This window comes from Ahaetulla prasina, chromosome 15 (assembly GCF_028640845.1).
Source record: "Ahaetulla prasina isolate Xishuangbanna chromosome 15, ASM2864084v1, whole genome shotgun sequence".
NCBI lineage: Eukaryota > Metazoa > Chordata > Lepidosauria > Squamata > Colubridae > Ahaetulla > Ahaetulla prasina.
In genome coordinates this window covers 12,471,763-12,496,714 of record NC_080553.1, presented here as the reverse complement: position 1 = coordinate 12,496,714, position 24,952 = coordinate 12,471,763, and the positions used below count along the sequence as shown (strand labels likewise).

Genomic DNA, 24,952 nt, shown 5'->3' with positions numbered 1-24,952 from the left:
TCCATCTATACATATCTTCCATCCACCTCCCAACCACCCACTCATCTATCCATCCATCCACCCACCTACCCACCCATTTGTCCATCCATCTATCCATCCATCCATCCATCCAACCAACCATCCATCCACATACCTCCCATCCACCCTAACCACCCACTCATCCATTCACCTGTTCATCCATCCATCCATCTACCTATCTATCTATACATATCTTCCATCCACCACCCAACCACCTACTCATCCATCCATCCATCCATCCATCCATCCATCCATCCATCTACATACCTTCCATCCACCACCTAACCACCCATCCACCCACCCATCCATCGATCCATCCACCTATTTATCTACATATCTTCCATCCACCACCCAATCATCCACTCATCTATCCATCCATCCATCTATCTATCCCTTTACATACCTTCCATCCACCACAAATCACCCACTCATCCATCCACCTGTCCGTCCATCCATCCATTCATCCATCCATCCATCCACCTATCTATCTGCATACCTTCCATCCACTACCCAACCACTCACTCATCTATCCATACATCCACCTACTTAACCATCCACCCACCCACTTACCTACCTACCTATCTATCAATCATCTGCAAGTATGCAATGGAACTGCTGGACCAAAATTCAAATACTGTATGCAGACTCACACATCAACAGCATGCATTCATAAAACACAAACTGGAAATCACTCCTAAACTTCCAATGCATATTATGTTGTGTACAGGAGCCCTCTTTCTTCCACCTCAGAATTCAAGAGGACACACGCAGGGCGCCAACCTGGCCTCTCCTCTTAGTAACAACCAGAGCCCAACTTGCTCAGCTCCATCGATTTGGCTGCATGGCGTGCCCTCAAACCATTCCTTGGCTTGGATCTTCTGTTCTATTTACCCAGGAAACCGCTAAATATAATGTTACCCAGGGTACATGATCTTCAAAAGATTTAATCGGTTGGCGTAACACGGTGCTGTTTTAATAATACACTTAAAAGTTTAGTGAATTACTCTTTATTGGGGGAGGGGGAGGGGGAGGGGAAGAAGAAGGCCTATAGACTTTTTTCTTTCCAGGGAACCCATTTTGAGCAGAATTTCCCAATCTTATGCAATAACCATCTTCAGTATATTTTGTGTCAATGCATTTCAGGGGCTAGATCTTGGTGTTTCTGAGCTAAAGTGACAAGTGTCACGAGAATTAAGAGAAAGCGTTGAAGCGTCTGGATCAAAATTCGAGAAGAAGATTCAACTTCAGTGGTTTGATTCTTTGGCGTCTGCAGAAGATGCCAGCCTACTGAAGGGGCTATCAAGGCGTCCACCTAGTGCAGGGGTCTCCAACCTTAGCAACTTTAAGCCTGGCGGACTTCAACTCCCAGAATTCTGCCAGGCTTAAAGTTGCCAAGGTTGGAGAACTCTGACCTAGTGAGAGCGATCAACAGCTTGCCTTCAGAAGTTGTGGGAGCCCAAGATGTCCAGGAAAGGGAGGAGTCAACGGAAGAAATGAAGGAAGAAGACAACAAGGAGGAGACAACGATGAAAATAACACTGATTGATGAATTAAACCAGAGGGAAAATGTATTAAGAGAATTGGAAGATACGTTTGAAAGGGAGATAGGGCCTGGGCAGAAATTTTGGAAACTAGGCAGTGGGAAGAAGTGGAAGAAATACCTAGATTGAATAGTCAAGAAGCAGTTACAGATAGAGATAAAGATCCCAGACAGGAATCTGGCAGGCAAATTAAAAAAAAAAAAAGCATAGCAACTAAAGTATTGAAGCGGGCAAGAGACGATGGATAGATGATTTTTCTTCTTCGTTGTTGTTCTGATTTGCTTTTCCTTTTCTCTCTCTCTCTCTTTCTCTTTCTTTTTTTTTAGGTAGGTGACATAACTAGAAGTTAGGTAGGATAAAAAGAAAATGTTTTTCAGTAAAAGGTGACATGATTAAAAGTTAGAATAAGGGATAGAAATAAGAGAAGGGGGAATGTTGGTGTAGACACTTTTATATAATAAAATAATTGAATAATTGACAGATTGCAACTTATTATAATTGTGTATCATTATTAGAAATATGTAAGTTGATTGAATATAATAACTATGATTAATTTTAGTAGTTTTATTTATACTAGAATGTATGACACTCAGGTGTCACACTGTTCATGCACCGATTTGGTATGTTTGTAAAACATTAAAAAACTTTAAAAAGTTGTGGGAGCTTCATTATTGGAAGCTTTTAAGAAGAGACTGGACAACCATCTGTCAGAAACAGTGTAGGGTCTCCTGCTTGGGCAGGGGGTTGGACTAGATGACCTACAAGGTCCCTTCCAACTCTGTTAATCTGTTAAACCAACTCTCCTTTCTTTAGTTGTTCAGCTAGGCAACAATAGAAGCAAAAACAAAAAACAAAACCAACCAGCAAATTGCTGAGGGATCCATCTTTTTAATTCCGCTAAAATAGCTAGAGTTCATTTTAGTGTATTGCTTGCTCCAGAATGGTAGCTCTCTCAAATCCCAAATGCATTGGAAGATAATTAAACGGGCACAAAGTTTCAGTACAATCCATTTGTTGGTTGGTTGCTTGGTTTATGGAATTTATATAGCTGCCTATTTGGACGTGGTGACTCAAGGCGGCTTACAGAATATAAAACCTCCTATTAAAAACAAGAAAACTAATAAGAGTCATATAATAAATTAATATAATAATATAATAAATTAATATAATTGCCCTGTTGATGCCCACACCCGTTTGTTTAAGGAAAAATAAGGCCATCCAAGCTTATTGGCAGATATTACAGTACGAGTAATCCTCAACTTACGACCACAGTTGACAACCCCACCCCCAACCTTCCCATTGCTAAGCAAGTTCAGTGAATCAAAATTTGGAGGCTTGTGTTTAAGACAGTTGCAATGTCCGGAGGGGGGTGGGGTGTCATGAGATCCCCTTTTGCGACCTGACCAGCAATGTCGATTGAGCCCAAAGCCAGATTCGATTAGCAAACCGTGTTACCGACTTATCCGCGGCAGTGAGGCAAGAAAAGTCGTAAAATGGGGCAAAAGCTCACATAACAACCGTCTCAACTCGCAACGGAAATGTGGAGCTGCCTTTTTGAATGCTCAGTTGACTGAGTTTCATGTTTAATGAATAAAGTAAACAACAACAACAACAACAACAACAACAACAAGATTTGAGAATCGAATTGCAGAGACTCTGGCATAAACCAGTGCAGGTGGTTCCAGTGGTACTCGGCACACTGGGAGCTGTGCCTAAAGACCTAGGCAAGCACTTAAAAGCAATTGGCGCTGACAAGATCACCGTTGGTCAGCTGCAAAGGCCAACTTACTGGGATCTGCTCGTATAATCCGCCGATACATCACGCAGTCCTAAACGCTTGGGAAGTGTTCGACTAGTGATCTGTGATACGAAATCCGGCATAGTTATCTCGTTTGCTGTGTATACTGTCATTTTGTGTAAATAATAATAATAATAATATTTTTAAATATTCAGTTGACCGAGTTTCCGAATAAATATGATAAATAAATAATAATTAAAAGAATAATAAAAGCCACAGTGGCGCAATGGTTAGAGTGTAGAATTGCAGGATATTTCTATTTATCACCAGCTGCCAACAGTTTGGCACAGGGGTGCAATGCTACCGATTCAGACTGGTTCAGCCGAACCGGTAGTGATGGTGGCGGGTGGTTCAGAGAACCGGTAGCGATGGTGGTGCGACATTCTGCCCACCCGCCCAGTTGTCGTTATTTCCTGGTTTTAACCAGGAAGCAACCTGTTTTTTACCCTCTGCGCATGTGCAGAAGGGTTTGCGTGTGCACAGAGGGTCCCCACGCAGCACATGCACTTTCGAACCAGTAGGGAACGCAAGTAGATTTCACCCTTGGTTTGGCAGATCAAATCACACCAGGCTCAAGATTGCCTCAGCCTTCCATCCTTCCAAAGTCAGTAAAATGAGGACCCAGATTGTTGGGGGCAAGAGGCTGTACTCTGTAAACCGTTTAGAGCAGTGGTTCTCAACCTTTATAGTGCTGCGACCCCTTTAATACAATTCCCCACGATGTGGCGACCCCAACCGTAAAATTATTTTCGTTTTGAATTTATCGCGCTTGAAGCCGTTTCGGCTAGCGATCTGAACTGCTTGCGATTGCCTTGAGGACGGAGGCACTAAAGCGGAGACTCCTCCCCTATTAAGTTTATCGCGCCTGAAGCCAGACTGGGAGTGAGTGCAGCTGGCTTGAGAGGGAGACATCAGAGCAAAGATTTCTCTCTTTTTTAATTCATCGCGCCTGAAGCCGAATTTGGCTAGCGATTTGAAGAGCCTGCAGCTGGCTTGTGGAGTCAACCATTGGAGCGCGATTCTTCGACTCGCAAGTATACTTCCCATATTTCCGATGGTCTTAGGCGACCCCTGACAAATTGTCATTCGACCCCCAACGGGGTCGCAACCCACAGGTTGAGAACCGCTGGTTTAGAGAGGGCTGTAAAGCCTGTGAAGCGGTCTATAAGTCTAAGTGCTATTGCTATTGCTATTAGGAAGCCAATGCAGAGTGTTAAGTTTCTGTTTCCTTTTACGTTCTACCTTTGCTTTTTTTAAACAAAATAATAAATCAGTCCTATAATGCAAATTATTCACACCGACGTTATGTGAACCATCTACGGTTCAGGGATTTCTCTGCTGAAGTCCGCAAAGCCAAAGGCAAGTTTTTGACTACGCTGGCGGGATTACGTACCAGGAAACCGATCCGTTGGCTTTCGAATCAATCACTAAACCCTCAGCCCAAATGATTCTCTTAGTATTGTGAGGATAAAACGAAGGAAGGTCCTCAGGTGACTAGCCTGAACTACTGAAGAGAGGGTAGAGAAATAAATCTAACAATAAATTGTCAGCAGCAATATCAGAGAAGGTCAAATCTGGCAGCATCAGGAGAATATTCGTGCCAGGAGGAGCCTGAATTCTTCCATTCGTTTTCCTTCCAAATCTTTCTTTCGTGATTGGGAGGTCTTGCCTCCAGAAGTTGTGAATGCTCCAACACTGGAAGTTTTAAAGAAGAGATTGGATAACCATTTGTCTGAAGTGGTGTAGGGTTTCCTGCCTATGCAGGGGGTTGGACTAGAAGACCTCCAAGGTCCCTTCCAACTCGGCCATTCTATTCTATTCAATAACCAGTGGAGATTCCGAGGCAGCCACGTGAGCAAATAAAAATGTAGTCTAAACATACTTTTCGTAGCATAAAAGTCTAGAGATGGGCCTGGAAAAATTGGGTTTTTTTTCCAAAGCTTTGGAAAAAAATGGGGTTTTTTTTGGTTGTTGTTGTTGTTATTTTTGTCCCCAATTTTTCCACGTTTTTTCCATCTCGGTTTTATGCCGAGATCCTGGCGTCCTTGAAGTGAAGGACAAGGCGAAGCCAACCAAAGTGAGATTCTCGAGAAGAGCATCAGAAGCAACCAATGACTCTTTCCAGGAGGCACCGTGACCTCAATTGTCCCATGCCTAGCTTGCTGTCTCTCTCTCTCTCTCTCTTTCTCGCTCTCTCTCTCTCCTCAATTAATTAAAACAATGCACCCCAGAATGATTAAAATCCTAATTCTGTTAACATCTGGAGAAGGGGACAAAAAACAACAACAACAACAACAATCACCAGCAAAGCGAGAAGGAAAGCTCGCTACCATGGCAGGCTTTTCCCGCAGACGGCCCAGGAAGAAGTAATATGGCCAAGGAACCCGAGAAGAACAGCATCCGTGCAACCAGGCATTAAAATAATTTATTTCAAAACGGCGTGTGCTTGCGCTTGCATGTACATGCGCCTGCAAACGCGCACACACACACACATACACACACACACCTGATCATGCAGTGCGTTTCAGGCAAAGGCTCCTCTTCTGACATCACGCCTGTATCTTTTCCTACTTACAGCTGGTTACCATGGCAACAGCTAATGTCTCAATGTCACACTATGAATAATTGCTGGCTGAAAAATGAAGATTGCTACCACCGCAGCAGCTCTATAGTCAAAGGGGAAAGGATGGGGAGGGGAGGGGGGGGAAAACAACAACCAAAGGAGTGTCTTATGCTCAAAAAAAAAGTCAAATGTTTTAAAGCTACGGTGGCATTGATGGTACATCAGGGGGGGAAAAAAGCAAATGGCTTACTATTATTATTATTTTGGGGTTGTTGTTTTTTTTTGGGTCTCAGGTCTCTCTCTCGCTCTCTCTCGAGGAAGTCGGACCTGAGATGCTGCAGGCTCCAACTGTAAACAATTTACAAGCTTGTTTCTCAAGTGTTGGCACTTGTGTTCTCCTTCCCCAGTGAAGAAGCATCGCACTTTTTGCATTTCCCCGGTGCATGGCGCACTGGGGAAGGGTGAGATGCCTTTGGAATTGACTAACGGAAGGCCTTTAGGGAAAGTCTCGGGCTTTGATGTCTTCAAGGGTTTTTCACTGGGAGCGAAGAAACATCGCCGGATCCGCTCCACGAGTTTGTAGGCTTTGAATTCTATGAACGGAAATTCTAAGGAACAGGATACTCAGTTTAGATAGGATACCAAATTCCTTGTGTGTCCAATCACACTTGGCCAATAAAGGATTATTCTATTCTATTCTATTCTATTCTATTCTATTCTATTCTATTCTATTCTATTCTATTCTATTCTAATTCTAATTCTAATTCTAATTCTAATTCTATTCCATTCCATATTTCCTATTCTACCATTCCATCTTGTCTTGTCTTGTCTTGTCTTTTCTTTCTATTCTATTCTATTCTATTCTATTCTATTCTATTCTATTCTATTCTATTCTATTCTATTCTATTCTATTCTATTCTATTCTATTCCATTTCATTCCATTCTATTCCATTCCATATCTCCTATTCTATTCCATTCTATTCTTCCATTCCATTCTGTATTTTCTATTCTATTCTATTCTATTCTAATTCTAATTCTATTGTGTTCTATTCCATATTTCCTATTCTATTCCATTCCATTCTTCCAATCCATTCCATATTTCCTATTCTATTCCATTCCATTCTTCCACTCAATTCTGTATTTTCTATTCTATTCTATTCTATTCTATTCTATTCTATTCTATTCTATTCTATTCTATTCATTCAGAGGAACAGATCAACCATGGAGCCAGGCATTCAGAATACAGAATAATAAGAGCTGGAAAGGGACCTTGGAGGTCTTCTAGTCCAACCCCCTGGCTCAAGCAGGACAAAGTCTGTTCTTGAAAACCTCCACGGATGGAGCACCTACAACTTCTGGAATCAAGTTGTTACCCTGATTAATTGTTCTCACTGTCAGGAAATTTCTCCTTAGTTCTAGGTTGCTTCTCTCCTTGATAAATTTTCCATCCGTCCTCTCTCGTCTTGCCTTTGGAGCTTTGGAGAGTAAGTTGAAACCCCCCCCCCCCGCCACCTCTCTTCTCTGTGGCAGCCCCTCAAATATTGGAAGATTGCCTCTTTATGTAAAAGGAGAATTAAGGTCCTAGAGGAGGATAAGAGTTTATGGATAGTTAGCATAAGTTTAGCTTATGATTGTTAGATGTATGTTATACCCTGTATTTTGCTCTGGGAAGTCGGGGGGGGGGGGATGGGGGAGCGGGAAGGGGGAAGGGGGGAGTTTGGGGGAGGGGGAGGGAGAGAGGGAAGGAGGGGAGATATTTGTTAAAATTTTGTAAAACTTTTTTAATAATAATAAAAAATATTGGAAGATTGCTATAATGCCACCCCTGGTCCTTCTCTTGGGTTAAACTAGACGTATACCCAGTTTCCTGCAGCCCTTCATAGTATGTTTATTCATCAAATGAACTGTTGTTAAACCGAGGACTATCTGTATAGAAAGAGGTAGTGTCGAAAAGGTTGAGCAGAAATGTTGCGTGCATGTGGACACGCTCATTGGGGTCGTGCCCCGGAAAAGCCAAACTTCCAAATTCCACTGCGCACGTGCGCCCAACGATCGGTTTTCGGCACTGCTGCGCGGGCGAAGGGATCGTGCTTTGGAAAAGCTGAATTTGTGGGTTCTAGTGTGCATGTGCACCTGACAATCAGCAGGCCGGCCCCCATGTGCACACCGGTTTTCCGAACTGCCGCATGCACAAAGGACAGCTGATCAGCGCACGCGCATGCGCACTGGAAACCTGGAAGACAAACAGGCAAGGCCACGCATACCGGGCGACATGGCTTCGCGTGCCACCTTGGGCACACGCGTCATAGATTCGCCCTCATGGAACTAGATTGTATTTCTGTATTTCTTTTTCTTGTATCTCTGGCCATTAATTTCCTCGGCTAAAAAAGAAATCTTTTTTCCCCATTTTTGCACAACGTTGCTCTACCTCAAAAGGGAACAGCTTGACGGCCTGTATAATTGTAGCGTGAGGAATGCTGCCACTGCGCGATGGGCACCTATACAAAAACAAAAAACAAATGTCGCGGAATTTCTTACAGAGCGCCCCAAAGACGTTGAAAAAGATTTTTGTTAACAGTTTTTTTTTTTTAAAGAAACGGCTAGTTAAAAATGGAAGGAGCTTGGGAAAAAAAGGAAACCGTGTTAAAGATTCTGTAAAAATGATCAGCAGGAGGAGGCAAAAGAGGAATGATGATGGAACTCTTGGTACAAGAAGTCCTCGACTCACCACCACAATTGAGCCCCAAATTTGTGTTGCTGAGACATTCGTGAAGGGAGTTTTGCTCCATTTTACGACTTTTCTGGCCACATTTGTTAAGGGAATCACTTAACGGCAAGCTGTTAAATGAGTAACACGGTTGTTGAGTGAAACTGGTTTCCCCCTTGACTCTGAAAGTTGCGTAAAGGGATCACATGATCCCAGGGCCCTGTAACCGTCAGAAATGTAAGTCAGCTGTCAAGGATCCAAATGTTGCTGTTATTGTTAGTTGCGAAGTTTGTGTCCGACCCATTGCGACCATGGACAATGTTCCTCCAGGCCTTCCTGTCCTCTCCCATCCTCTGGAGTCCATTGAAGCTCACGCCGACTGCTTCAGTGACTCCATCCAGCCACCTCATTCTCTGCCGTCCCTTTCTTATTTTGCCCTCCATCTTTGCCAGCATTAGGCTCTTCTCCAGTGAGTCCTTCCTTCTCATTAAGTGGCCAAAGGATTTCTTCTTCAAGATCTGGCCTTCTAAAGAGCAGTCAGGGTTGATCTCCTCTAGGACTGATTAGTTGGATCTCAGTCCAAGGGACTCGCAGGAGTCTTCTCCAGCACCAGCGTTCAAAGGCCTCCATTCTTTGGCGCTCAGCCTTCCTTATGTTACAGCCAGACATTGCAACTGGGAAAACCATCGCCTTGACTATACGCACTTTTGGTGTAATTGGCTATTATTATTATTATTATTATTATTATTATTATTATTATTATTATTATTATTATTAGTTGGAAGGGACCTTTAATTATTAATTAATCATAATTATATTATAAATTAATTAATTATAATTAATTAATTAATTATAAATTAATTATAAATTAATCTATCAACCACCCCCAATGTGAAGCTTCCCCATTGGAACCCCAAGCCAACTCGCCGAACCAGGTCTTTTAAGCTCTTGTGGAAGGTCAGGAGGGTTGGAGCCATTTAATGACAATTTGAAGTTAGGGCAGACTCAGGCAACCCATCCTTGAAGTTACCGCGGACTTATCACCCTCCCTCCTACCCCACAATCACCTGATCTAAATTTGGACACACACACCCCAGCACCCAGCTCCCGTTTACAACGTCTGCAGCCCCTTGTGTGTTCGCGCGATCGTGGTTTTGCAGCCTTTCAAGCCAGCTTCGGAACAAGCTTAAAACTGATTGGGAAGGCTGGATTTGCTTAACGGCTGTGGGATTCATTGAATGTCCAGGAACATCTTTTAAGTGCCAAGCTTTTGCAAATAAATAAATAAATAAATAAATAAAATCCTATTCTATAGTTTCTCCAAGTATATTTTCCCATAGGTCACTAAGACCAACAGGCTCAGCCTTGGCGTTTCTTAAAATAGCTAAAGAACATCTAAGTACAAAACCATCTAGGGAGCTCTCCTCAGCCCTAGCAAGCCATAAAGACAAGACAAAGACACACACACACACACACACACACACACACACACAACAACAACAACTTAGAACTAAGGAGACATTTCCTGAGAGTTAGAACAATTAATCAGTGGAACAACTTGCCTCCAGAAGTTGTGAATTCTCCAACACTGGAAGTTTTTAAGAAGATGTTGGATAACCGTTTGTCTGAAGTGGTGTAGGATTTCCTGCCTGAGCAGGGGGTTGGACTAGAAGACCTCCAAGGTCCCTTCCAACTCTGTTATTCTATTCTATTCTATTCTATTCTATTCTATTCTATTCTATTCTATTCATTTTCTATTCTACATGTATATGCATTCTTTGCTTTAATGCCATTGATGCAGAGGCTGGTATGAAGAAGAGTGGGGGGAGAGTGGGGAGGATGGAAAGAGATCACACAGGGGCTAAATGACAAAATGTAATCATTTCTCTCTGCTACCCTTGGAAAAACCCACCCAGTAGCTGCTTGTTCAGATATATACCGATATTTAATTAATGCTTTCGTTTGGAGTTGTTTTCCCACCTCAGCCTATAATTTCAGCTGGAACAGCCCCAAGCAGCGAGTTACTGTTTTGCTTCCTCGCGAAAGGTTTTCGTTGCGAGGACTAAAAGAATTGGGCGTTTCGGTCAGTGGCACCATCAGCCAGATGTTTAGACTGGATTTGGCGTTTTTTTGTCCACCTATCAAGTCTTTCCCGAGGATCTGAGATGTTGTTTGGAATGGGACAACCCACCACAGCCAACTCAACATGGCCAACCCGTCACGGGAAAATTCGCTGCGGGACAATTTCCCAATTCTATTTCATTATTTAAAATAAGCACACACACAAAATATTTTAATTTTTGCCATTTCACATTTCATTCTGGTCCCTCCTCTTGCATTCTTTCTTTAATGGCTCTATTCCGCTCTTTCTTTGATATTCGGGTAACTCTTGTTGCACAGCAAGCTGGCCGTGGTGAGCTGGCCGTGGCAGATTATCACAATGTTGATGGCGATGTTGTTGTTCGATGTTGATGGCGGTACAGGTCTCATCACAGGACATAAGCTGTTCCGTGTAAAGCTGGCTTTTGCAATTGACTGACGGGGACTTTGTCAATGACGATGGTGTCCCAGAGGGGCTCTAGAGGTTTGGGGATTACATTACTACTGGTACAATCTTTTTGTTTTCTTTCGCCATGATGGTTCCACTTCTATTTCTATTTTGTGATGTTCTCCAGATCTTTCTCTTCTATTCTTCTGTCTCCAGGTACTGCAACATCCATTATCCAGACTATTTATTATTGACAAATTGTTAACTCTGCCGTGTTGTGTGGCAGATGCTTGCCTGTTTGACTTCTAAAGTCCCAGAGCACTTTAGCTTCTCCATTTTCTATTACTTCGTTTATTCTGTAGTCCCAGCAGTTCTTGCTTGCAGGCAAATGGTATTTCTTGCAAATATTCCAATGCACCTCTTTTGCGACTTGTAGTCCAAGTCTGGCCGACCAGGTGATTTATTTTAATGCGAGGTTTTGGCATTTTTCCAAAGAAAGAATAAATTTGCATGAAAATCAGACAAACTGAATTTATATCTGCAAGAATCACAGGTGGAGATAGAATCGGACTGACTCCTCCGCCCAAATAGATGTCTCAAAGGATCGATTCTAGCCCCCAGTAAAGGCTACAACTGCATGGGTGGGTAGGTGGAAAGAAGGAAGGGAGGGAGGGAGGGAGGGAGGGAAGGACCAAAGCCATATACTTTCCAATGCCCTCTCCATCACCATTTAATTCTAAAAGATGCATCAGAAATATGCCATTTCTTTCAGGCCTCTGAACTTTTATATCAAAAGATGGCACAATTACAGGGCTGCCTATGCCAATACCACTTACGATACATAATGCCATTTGCAAAAGCCAGCATTTAAATTCCATTAAGCTATGTTATTATTGACAAATAAAGTTTATTTGCTTCTTCATTAAGTCTCAGAGTTAATCTTTTCTCATTCTATTACAGAACTGTGTAAAGAGCAGAAAAATAAAAGACCTCTCTACTTACAGCAGCATACAAATATTTACTGAAAGAATGTGGCTTTAATAATATATGCTTATAAATGTATACGCATACACGCCGGCACCGGTTTTTGTTTTTTTTTAATTATGTAGAAATTTAGAAATACTTCTGTGCTGGGAGTTTAATGGCTACTAAAAACTGGGAAAGGCATTCTCCAGTATAATCTCTTGAGACAAATTAGGAAAATCCACATAGTTCAACAACGCACATTATTTTGTGTGTATCTGAAGCATTTGTATGAAGAGAAAACTAAAGAACAGGAACCTTTTCCAACTACCGTTGGGTCTTAGGAACTGCTGAATAACAGTGAATGAAAGCTTAAAGTTTATCTATTTAAAATGCCAAGGCTTAAAGTCAAGGCTTAAAGTTTATTTATTTAAAATGTTATATCTCAACTCTGAATTCAAGGAAATGCGGAAGATGTTTATCTCCCCCCACCCACCCCCAAAAAATGTTACAATTCAGTGCAATTAATCCGGACAAGGATGGGCAGCCAAACCATGCTTGGAACACAAAGTTAACAATTATTCCCACGTCAGATATTAGCCAGCTATTTACTGTTTTGTTTCATATGAAGCCCAAGAGGGTGACATTATTGTGCAAGAAACGGTGAAGATTATCAGGGCAGAAAACAGGGGGGGACATGTTTCTAAAAGGCTTGGGGAGGGAGGGAGGGAGGAATCGATAGAGTACATTTTGAGGACATTCTCCTTGTAAGGTGTAGAAGGGATGCTGTTGTATAGGGGAAGCTTCCTCACCGTGCTCATGGTTTACTTTAGCTGGATTGCTTCCTGCTCTCTGGTTTTTTAACGGAGTCAACTGGAGTCAGGTACTGTTCAAGCAGAATAAAGTGGTGTTTGTCTGTCTGTCTGCCTGCCTACCTATATATCTGTTTTTGCATCTGTCGATGTATCTGTCTGTTTGTCCATCCGTCCATGAATCTATCTATTTATCTATCTACCTACCTACCTACCTACCTACGTCTATCTATCTATCTATCTATCTCTCTCTCTCTCTATCTACCTACCTACCTACCTCCATCCATCCATCCATCCACACATACTCCATACATTTTTAGGAATTGTTTTCACACTTTATTATTCAATCAATATTCTTTCAGTGTTCACCCCCCCCACCCTTATACAAGCATACACAGAAACATATATACCCGTATAATATACAGGTTTGATTTCTGTAATCTATCTACAGTATCTGTCTGTCTGTCTTTCTGTCTATCTACCTACCTACTTATCTCTATCTATCCATATCTATCTATCTATCTATCTACCTACCTACCCACCCATCTATCCATATCTATCTACCTACCTACCTCTCTATCTCTATCTATCCATATCTATCTATCTATCTATCTATCTATCTATCTATCTATCTATCTACCTACCTACCCACCCATCTATCCATATCTATCTACCTACCTACCTCTCTATCTCTATCTATCCATATCTATTTATCTATCTATCTATTTATCTATCTATCTATCTCTACCTACCTACCTACCTACCTATCACCTATCTATCACACACAAACACATATATATAGCTACTTACCTATCATCTATCACCTATCTATCATCTCTGTCTCTATCTATCTATCTATCTACCTACCTACCACCTCTCTCTCTCTCTCTCTCTCTCTCTCTCCCTCTCTGCATTTGTAATAGCCTCAAAGCAAACAGGGTAGCATAATACTGATGATCGGATGGCAAAGGTATTTTCCCATCATTTGAAACAAATACACCGATATATGGTTTGGTTTCTTTAATCTGTCTGTCTGTTTACCATCCATGCATACACATCAATATACACATATTCCAGTACGTATTTTTATGAATTCCTTTCAGACTTCATTCTTCAATTTAAATATTTTTTAAGAGTCCATTCTTCAATCTATATCAGGGGCTCAAAAATGAGATATAAAGATTTATGTCTTTTTAAAAAAAAAAAAAATATTAAACAGCCGATCATTTAAGTGCTTTTGGAAACTGGCATCAAATCCTGACAATATCCCTATGGGCATGCAGTTCGCAAAGCTCCACGCTAGCATGATTTAAAAGCCAGTCAATTTGCCACTGGGCCTTCCTTCCCAGAAAAATAGCAGTCGTATTGTCGCCTACCCTTTGAACAAAGATCCACTCCGCAATCCTGTATCTAAAGCATCTAAGTAGTTTTGTTTTGCTTTGTTGTTTTTTTAAAAAAAAAGCTTTATAGAAAGTACTAAGCAAGTGTCTTCTCCATCAGCTTTCTCAGAAGGTTTCTGGGAGAGGAAAAATTTGCCGGGGGAAAGAAAACAAATTTCTCACAGCTTCACGCTTGAACGAAGGAGATGCTTGGCGACTGTTTCATACTTAAGACCGTTTTGCTGTGTCCCGTGGTCACGTGATCCCCTTTTGCGACCTTCTGACCAGCAAAAGCCTGATTCACTTAACAACCAGGTGACTAACTTATCAACTGCGAAGTGATTCACTTAACGACTGTCGCAAAATGAGGGAAAACTCATTTAACAAAGGTCTCACTTCTCACTTAGCAACAAAAATCTGGGGCTCAAATTATGATCATAAGCACCTGTGTAAATAGAACAGCAAAGATAAGACAAATCAGCCAGCAATTACCCTCAATTTCAATGTTATAACACTGAACGTTACTGGCTTAACAATTGCAGTGATTCCCTTAACAAGGGTGGCAAGAAAGGTCGTAAGATGGAGCAAAACTCACTTAACAACTGCCTGGCTTAGCAGCAGAAATTCAGGACTCAAATGCAATCATAAGCCGAGGACTATCTGTTAAATTTCCTTTCCAGTAGGTGGATAAAGGACAGCAGCTCGCATCCTTATTTGGTGCAAAGCATTTATCAGCTGAACGGAAGCACTTATTTCAGGGTGGGTTTTTCTGAATGGGCTGAGTCTCTAAACAGGCTGAAGTGAGTCACTGGCTCTTGAGTCTTTGACGGGAGAGAAAAGAAAGTGTGGTTTGATTTGGGCGTGTATAAAGTGCAGGTCTTCACAGTGGCGTCTATCTTATTTAACTTCTGCTTAGGAGGTGTACGATGATCATTTAAAGTTCCCCTCTTTCTTTCTGAAACTCGTTGTAATTAATATTGCATGCTAAGCCACCAGCCACTTCTGCGTGGCGTGTACCGTGGTGGTGGTATTATTCTCTAGAAAGTGTAACTCAAAGCAGCTAGAGCAGTAAAAAGATCCTGCAATTCACCTTCTCTTTAGAGATGCTTCCTTCACATCAGTATCTTTTATGTCATGGAGCCTGCCCATTATGGTCATAACTTGTGGGGCGCGTAAAGCAGCTCACCACATAACTGAGCTTATTTTGTGATGATGATGATGATGATGATGATTGCTGATTTTGATTTAAGGCACAAAACATCAGGCAAAATTCATCTGATTCTTAACTAGGCAAAGCAGCATTTAACTCAACACACCGCTTAATTTTGAGAGAGAGGAGGGAGGGAGACAGAGAGAGACAGAAAGAAAGAACGAAAGAAAGAAAGGGAGGGAGGGAAGGAAGGAAGGAGAGAGAGAGAAAGGGGGGAGAGGGAGGAAGAAAGAAGGAAGGAAGGAAGGAAGGAGAGAGAAAGAGAGAAAAAGGGGGAGAGGGAGGAAGAAGGAAGGAAGGAAGGAAGGAAGGAAGGAAGGAAGGAAGGAAGGAAGGAAGGAAAGAGAGAGAGAGAGAGAGAGGGAGGGAGGGAGGAAGGAAGGAAGGAAGGAAGGAAGGAAGAAAAAAGAAAGAAAGAGAGAGAGAGGGAGGGAGGGAGGAAGGAAGGAAGGAAGGAAGGAAAGAAGGAAGGAAAAAAGAAAGAGAGAGAGAGAGAGAGAGACCCATGCTTTCTATCCCAGAAGGATTAAAAAGTGGCAAAATGAATTCTCCCATTCTAAATAACAACAAAGGGCATGAAAGGATTAGTGTTTCTCATTCATTGTTTCTGGTCTTTCAGAACTGGGCTCCAAGGAAGCTCAAAGGATTTAACTGTTGTTGTTATTATTATTATTATTTTAAGAGGTAAAGCTTATCCCCCCCCCCCAAATCAAAGTTTCATTGTGATTCAAGTTGTCAAGCAGGGGGCCAAGCTCCATTAGAACCCGCTATTCAGAAAACCAGATAAAAAGCCTCTGGTGCCCTTAAGACAATTAATTATAGATATAGTAAGTGACAACACTATGTGGCAGGCTACACAATCTGAGATTCCCTGACAAATCTAATTAACAGCACATCGGGGGTGCTCTGCCTCTCCTTTACATACTCTTGTCAGCTTTGAGAGTCTAACGAGGAGCAGGGCTTAAACGTTCTTATGAAGTTTCCAAGTTGGGTCACATGGCTTCAAACCCGACCTCCCCTTAAAACCACAGGTGTTCAAACGCTTCGCAAGTTTGGGGGAAAGAGAAAAGTTCATCTCAAGACACCCACAGCCGTACGAGATGATGTAGGCCCCCCCAAAAAAACTTTTTTAAAAAAAAACAAATACACACTGATGTGGTTTGAGTTAATAGGATAATTGCAAATAAATCATTTAACAATAAACCTTGTTTTCCTCCAATCCATCTGGGCCGTGTCCGTAAAGACGAGGAATGTTAAATGTTAAAACGGGGGCCGTTATGAATGTTTATTGAAATGAAATGTGACACTTGGGTTCTTTTAAAAGTGCGATGATCAACGGCTGCCAATTTTATTTGGCTTTGTAGCGTATTGATGGGTGGCTACTGCTTTTTTCGTGGCACGCCTGGTTTTCATCTGGTTTTTTTTTTTAAAAATCTAATAAAAATGTCTATATGTGTGTGCGTACAAACCCAAAACAATTTTTTGGGGTTACTGCAGACATACAAAAAGAAATTTTTATTAGATTTCTTTTAAAAAAAGTAAGTTAAAAACGTATACATCAGAAGAGAAGAGAAGAGAAGAGAAGAGAAGAGAAGAGAAGAGAAGAGAAGAGAAGAGAAGAGAAGAGAAGAGAAGAGAAGCTGGAAGGGACCTTGGAAGGTCTTCTAGTCCAGCCCCCTGTTCAAGCAGGAGATCCTATACCGCCTCGGACAAGAGACCGTTCAGTCTCTTCTTAAAAACCTCCAATAATGAAGCACCCACAAAGTCTGGAGGCCAGATGTTCCACTGGTTAATTGTCTTCACTATTAGGAAGTTTCTCCTTAATTCCAGGTTGCGTCTCTCTTTGATTAATTTCCAACCATTATTTCTTGTCCTGCCCTCTGGTGCTTTGGAGAAAAGAAAAGAAAAGAAAAGAAAAGAAAAGAAAAGAAAAGAAAAGAAAAGAAAAGAAAAGAAAAGAAAAGAAAAAACTAAAAGTGCAAGAAAGGGGGGGGGATCAACCAGGAGGGATCAACTTACTCCAAAGAGGATCCACCTATTCTCCAAAGCACCTGAAGGCAGGACAAGAAGCAATGGATGGAAACTAATCAAGGAGAGAAGCAACCTAGAACTAAGGAGAAATTTCCTGAGAGTTAGAACAATTAACTGGTGGAATGGCTTGCCTCCAGAAATTATGTGTGTTATTCTGTTAAGAAAGTATTCTATATTAATTTGTATTAGTTTTTAATCTTATTTTTTTTTTAAAAATCTTTAGATGAATTCATAAAAAACAAACAAACCTCTGAAAAAACAGACAAACAAACACAGTGGGAGCTCAAATGGCATAATCCTCTACCAGAAAACAAAACAATTCTGCTGTTTTTACTCAAATTTTGGTTTAGAAACAAGCATGTTTGAAATAAGACTTCTGGTTTTGGTTTATTATAATACTGTAGTAGTTCGTGACGAACTTCCTGCCATGCCGATTTTCTCCACCAATTGGCTTTATTATTTAGCAAGGATGAGTCTGTTTCTGAGGTGGCATGATAGGAATTATAACAGGAATAAATTAGATCAACAGAAATCAATTGTGCCTAGAGATTCCCCCCCCCCCCCGTTTCTGTTAAAACGTACTTCAGTAACTAAAAATACCTTTGGACGGCTATCATCTTACAGAAAAAGTGTTCTATATATCTATTATAATCGGTTGTGGCAATCGAGGAGGATGCGTTTTTTCCTAAAAGCGGCCCTGGCTTTCTTATAAAGCTTTAAAACGTTTTTAAAAGAAACCACAATATTTTCCACTACTTTATAAAAATGGGTTCCATTTTCTCCGGTTCTGGCTTCAAGATGTCCAGGGATGGGAAAGACCAGACACAGCATTGTGAGCTCATTAGAGATGGATATGCAAACGGATGTTTCAATTGAGTTCCGTGCAAAATGAAAACTTTTTTTTTTAAACTATAGGGTCAACTTGATTCTGAGGTATTCCTTGGGGGACCCCAGACATAAATCCAACCTGCCCATCTTAGCTATCAAGATAAGTCAGGTGTGAAATGCTCCCGGTTCGGACCGGATCACCTGATCCGGTAGCAATGGCGGCAGGGAATTCGAAGAACTGGTAGCAAAAATCCTGCCTCCCCCCATGCCTAACTAAGCCGCGTGATCATCAGAGGCTTTTTTTTTACTTTTAAAAGCATTTTTCTTCCACCAAAAATGCTTTTAAAAGTTAAAAAAAAAGCCACTGATGATCGCGCGGCTCAGCTGGGATCATCAGAACCTTTTAAAAGCATTTTTTTTTCTACAACCTCTTCGGCCCAAGAGGCTGTAAAAATACTTTTAAAAGGTTCTGGCGATCAGGCAACTCAGCTGGCATCGTCAGAACCTTTTAAAAGCATTTTTTTTCTACAACCTCTTCGGCAGAAGAGGCTGTAAAAAAATGCTTTTAAAAGGCTCCTCTGGCTATCCCAGTAGAGTTGCCTGGTCATCACAGGCTTTTAAATGCATTTTTTTACAACCTCTTCAGCCGAAGAGGTTGCAGAAAAAAATGCTTTTAAAAGTAAAACAAAACAAAAAAAAACGAAAAAAAACACAAATTGGCCACGCCCACCCAGTCACATTACCCACCACCACCACCAAGACACGCCCACAGTAACAAATTTTACATTTCACCCCTGAGATAAGTACGAAAAAAACATTTTCTCCAAAGGCAAATAACTCTGATTAGTTTCCTCAGGTCGCCAATACAAATTAATCCATTACACAGAATATCTATGGAGATGTTTGGTTCATCAGGGTTATTGTTATCCCAAAGGTGCCTTTTCAGAAGCCAAATGGACTTTTGTTTTTTTATTTATTTATTTTATTTATTTTTATACTTTTATACCGCACCATCTCCCATAGGACTCAGGGCGGTTCACAGGCATATTAAAATACAACAATAATAAATAAGCAATTTAAAACCCAATTAAAACAAAATATTTCAATCGCCAAATGACTAAAACGGTAAAAACCGGTTAAAACCCATTAAAATTAACTAAAATATTTTATTCTTAGGCTAGTCAGGTGTTTTCTTTGAAGACGTTTCGCTTCTCATCCAGGAAGCTTCTTCTGCTCTGACTGAACGGTGGAGGGAGGATGGAAGGGTTGATATTCCTTGCGGTCCGAAGTGCATGTTTCTATTCCCTCCAGAAAGAGTGCTAACGACCAGGTGACTGCAAGGAATGCAAATCCTTCCATCCTCCCCCATACAGTCAGAACTGGAAGAAGCTTCTTGGATGAGAAGCAAAACATCTTCAAGGAAAAGAAAAAACAAAAGTCCAGTTGCCTTTCGAAAAAGCACCTTTGGGACAGCCAGTATGAAGAAAAACACAAATCAGTTCCCACTTATATATTATCCCATCACCATTGGCTAGTACAAGGCTGTTCTATACAGGTGGAAAACTATATTATACTATACAAAAATATACAAGGCTGCACATTTTTTAAGCTACCACAATAATTTTGGGCAGTAGCACAGCTACTTTTTCCAAACGGAACGAATACACAGAATCCATACTCTTGACCGTAAGCATCCTAGAGTCCCCTCGGCAAGAAGGACGGCGCAGAAATAGGCGTAGGTATTGAAATAGAAATAGGCACAGAAAACGGGTAATAAAAAGACAAATATTCAAAGCATCAGGCAAGCACACATCTTACCCGCAATCTTTAAAACACCTTGAGGAAGTCCAGTTGCCTTTTGAAAAAGCACTTCCGGATACCTTTGTTATAAATTTAAAAGATAAAGTAAAGGTGTCCCTGTGGATTTTACTCTGCCAGTCGTTACTGACTTTAGGGGATGTTCCAAAGGTGCTTTTTCGGGACTTCCTTGGTTTTTTTTTTCTTCTGAAGACGTTTCTCTTCTCGTCCAAGGAGCTTCTTCAGCTCTGACAGGATAGTGGAAGGATTTATATTCCTTGCAGACAGCTGGTCATTTGCATCCTTTTTTAGAAAGTCATTGAAGCACTTGGAGGTTTATCTGTGTCCTCAGGATCACCTGAGTGGCGCTCATGGTTCCTGTAGTCTGCAATTTTTTTCCCCTCTGGAAATCCGTTCCTACTCTCGACACCATTCAAAGGGCGTCCATCCCAAATTGTACAGCTAAACATCTGTAGAGATTCTCAGTCATCCAGGTCATGGTGGACAACCATGGCCTAGATGACTGAGAATCTCTACAGGATTTAGAGGGTGTTGCTCCTCTCTATTTCAAGGCCGTTGAGCCACGGGGTCATGTGGCCAGCGTGACCTCACCGAGTGCTTTTACCTTCCCACCAAAGTGGGCACCTAGTACTGTATACAGGCTTAAAGGTAAAGGTTCCCCTCACACATACGTGCTAGTCGTTGCCGACTCTAGGGGGCGGTGCTCATCTCTGTTTCAAAGCCGAAGAGCCAGCGCTGTCCGAAGACGTCCCTGTGGTCATGTGGTCAGCATGACTCAATGCCAAAGGCGCACGGAACGCTGTTACCTTCCCACCAAAGGTGGTCCCTATTTTTTCTACTTGCATTTTTTACGTGCTTTCGAAACTGCTAGGTTGGCAGAAGCTGGGACAAGTAACCGGAGCTCACCCCATTACAGGGCAGCACTAGGGATTCGAACCGCTGAGCTGCCGACCTTTCGATCGACAAGCTCAACGTCCTAGCCCCTGAGCCACCGCGTCCCACTCTTAATACACTCTTAATACAGGCTTAAGGAACCATCAAATGCTTCAAATGGTAATTGCCAACCTCTGGACCAGACTTGGTCCAATTGCAAGCCTGCTCAAGGGCTGCAAATTCGGAAGGGGGTGGGGGTGGGGATTGGTGGCATTAATGCAATAAGGCTGAGGTCACTCTCACAATCTCCACCGATGAGTTCATTAAGGGTCAGGATGTATATGACACGAACACGGTGGGGGAAGTGAACTGTAAACGGAGAACAGCATCAGCAATTCGGCAAGCATATTTTTTAAACGTGGCTCCTTACCTTTTGTTAATAGGCTTCTCATTTTTTTCGTATGGACGGATGAACCACTTCCCGATCCTGACAAAGTTTTTGTCCATCAGGCATCTGAAAGAAAGAAAGTAGGAAAAGGGTTATTTCACGAACCGAAAGGGATGCTATCATCTTTGTGGCATTAGCCTTCATGGCTGTTCGCATCTAGCTCTGCTTTTCTGCCCTTATTAGCCTTGGTCTCTTATTTGTCTCACGTCATTACTGTCTATTTTAAAAATGGGTGTCCCCCACCCCCGCCCCATCTATCAACTATTAACAGGCTAATTCTCACATCATCAAAGCAGAAGACCCAGCTGGCTACAAATGCTAATTGAAAAAATGTTATCTTTTACTGAATTAGGGTGTAAAGCCAGCCTTCAAAAAAAAAAAAAACCAACAACCAAAAAAGCAATAACTGATTAGACAAATAATTTCAAACCATAGTACTGACTCGAGTAAGAAGATATATTTTGATCAGCTAAGTTGATAGCTCGGTACTGAAACACAGTTATTTTGAAGCAATAAAGTGTTTGAATTTTAATTAAGTGTACCTTAACAGCATTATGTAAAAGCTTCAGTAAATGAGACCCATTCACTAAGCATTATATTCGTGGAGCATTAGAGTCAATAAAAATCAGTAATGTGTCATTATATGCATATTAATAGTTAACCCATTATCCAATTGCTCTGTTCCTAGGTAGTCAAAATGGAACCACTTAGCATGCAAAAATAATAATAATAATAATTAATATACACTCCATCCGAGCTCTGCAGCACAATTAGACCTAATCAAGTTCAACAGCCATGAAAAAGTGAGTTGATTGATTTCTAAAGTGGGAACGTGGAACACCAACACGTGCTAAAATACTGGTTTTATTTTCAGAAGCAGAAGTTCAGCAAATGCAAAGCCTTTCACAATCACTCAAAGAGATGTTTCTACACCGACAGGTCCCTAAATCCAGGGTTATCTGAGGTTTATACAGGATGGCCTGTACTGCAGCTCAAATACAGCAACAACTGGCAATTATTTGTTTTGTAATTCCAGGGCAAGAGAGCGATTACAGTCTAATCAAAAGATCAAACTGAGATCAGGAATCCCAAGGTTAACTACCGGGCTCGGCGGGTAGCCTCGTTCGCTTACGATTTGATTTTATCTGGTCCAAAGCGGCAGTTGAAGATACTAAAAATAAGTGGCATGCTGTCACATCTAGCAACTAAGTCCAAAAGGCAGTCTTCCGCTTACGATCGCAATTGGGATCAGGAGCCAAGCGATTATTAAGCTGAGCAAGAGATTATTATTAATAATAATACTAACTACTGCTAGTCCTCGACTTTACCACAATTGAGCCCAAAATTTCTGTTGTTAAGCGAGACATTTGCTAAGTGGGTTTTGCCCCCATTTTACGACCTCTCTGGCCGCAGTTATTAAGAGACGCGCGGCCGTTGGTTAAGTTAGTAACACGGGTTGTAAAATGAATCTGGCTTCCACATTGACTTTGCTTGTCAGAAGGTCGTAAAAGGGGATCTCGTGACCCCGGGACACTGCAACCGTCATAAGCGTGAACCAGTTGTCAAGCATCCAATTTTTGATCACCTGACGATGGAGATGCAGCACCGGTCCTAAGGGTGAAAAACGATCGTTAAGTCCCTTCTTTTTCAGCGCCGTTGTAACTTCAAATAGAATAGAATTTTATTGGCCAAGTGTGATTGGACACACAAGGAATTTGTCTTGGTGCATATGCTCTCAGTGTACATAAAAGAAAAGATACCTTCATCAAGGTATCAACATTTACAACACAATTGATGGTCAATATATCAATATAAATCATAAGGATTGCCAGCAACAAGTTACAGTCATACAGTCATAAGTGGAAAGAGATTGGTGATGGGAACGATGAGAAGATTAATAGTAGTGCAGATTCAGTAAATAGTCTGACAGTGTTGAGGGAATTATTTGTTTAGCAGAGTGATGGCCTTCGGAAAAAAACTGTTCTTGTGTCTAGTTGTTCTGGTGTGCAGTGCTCTATAGCGTTGTTTTGAGGGTAGGAGTTGAAACAGTTTATGTCCAGGATGCGAGGGATCTGCAAATATTTTCACGGCCCTCTTCTTGATTCGTGCAGTATACAGGTCCTCAATGGAAGGCAGGTTGGTAGCAATTATTTTTTCTGCAGTTCTAATTATCCTCTGAAGTCTGTGTTTTTCTTGTTGGGTTGCAGAACCGAACCAGACAGTTATAGAGGTGCAAATGACAGACTCAATAATTCCTCTGTAGAATTGGATCAGCAGCTCCTTGGGCAGTTTGAGCTTACTGAGTTGGCGCAGAAAGAACATTCTTTGTTGTCCTTTTTTAATGATGTTTTTGATGTTAGCTGTCCATTTGAGATCTTGCGATATGATAGAACCCAGAAATTTGAAGGTTTCTACTGTTGATACTGTGTTGTCTAGTATTGTGAGAGGTGGAAGTATGGAAGGGTTTCTCCTAAAGTCTACCACCATTTCTACGGTTTTGAGTGTGTTCAGTTCCAGATTGTTTTGGTTGCACCACAAGGCTAGTCGTTCGACCTCTTGTCTATATGTGGATTCGTCATTGTCTCGAATGAGATCAACCAAATGGTCACTAAACGAACTGTTGTAAGTCAAGGGCTACCTGTACTGGATTGGTATTATTAAAACAAGCCTCTATGAAGACAATTAGGGGTCAAAATAACAAACTGATCAAACAACAGGTTAAATCGATTATTGAGGCTACGATGAGAAAACACTAATTTAATTCCAAGTTTCCTATTTGTACTTTTAAAAAATAAATAAATCCCCGTCTATTTTACTAACATGAACTGATGCCATTTCTATTTTAATATTGCTCCAAGGGAAGTCAACTTGCCTTCCGGAACTGAAACTACTGTTCAAAGAAGCAAAGAATTCTTATCTATAAGGCACAAAACTAATTTAAATACAGAAGTAATACGTTGAAAATTTCAGAGAGTCCCACACTGGGAAAATTAGGACCCAAAAAAAAAGGAAAAAAAAGAGGAAGGATTTCTTCGCCTTCAAATATTTGGGTTTGACAGCAAACAGAAGGCGCAACCCATCTCTACAATTAGCAACTTGAGGTGTATTTCGCTAATTCCTTGTGCAGTCTATATTGCAGCTTGTTTAAAAAAGACCAGCCACAAAAAAAAGAAGGTTTTGGCAAATTCTGAGGTATCAGCCCAAAAGGAGGAAACAGTTCATTAGCAAGCAATCAAAAACCATGGAGCCTTGTCAGAAATGAATGTTTGTATCAAACAACGGAAAGTTTAATCAAGATGACACGAGGAATCAAGCCTTCACTTTGAAAAGAAAAAAAAAATTCAAGAGGAATTCCAGACTGCTAATTCTACTGAATTTCCAGGCCCCTAATAACAGTATTTTCTTGGCTACTGGGGTCTGAAGAGGAATTTCTCGATGTGCTTAATTTTAAGAAGGGGGAAAAAAACTGTTTAAA

General features: G+C 41.3%; 1 protein-coding gene across 1 annotated transcript in view; it reads right to left on the bottom strand.

The window, feature by feature from the left end:
* The window catches only part of MED13L (mediator complex subunit 13L), a 196,234-nt gene that overhangs the window by 86,554 nt on the left and 84,728 nt on the right, over positions 1-24,952 (bottom strand). The window contains exon 4 of the mRNA XM_058157983.1: positions 21,460-21,543. Within this exon, the coding sequence (XP_058013966.1) occupies positions 21,460-21,543 (84 nt within the window). The remainder of the gene's footprint in view (positions 1-21,459; positions 21,544-24,952) is intronic.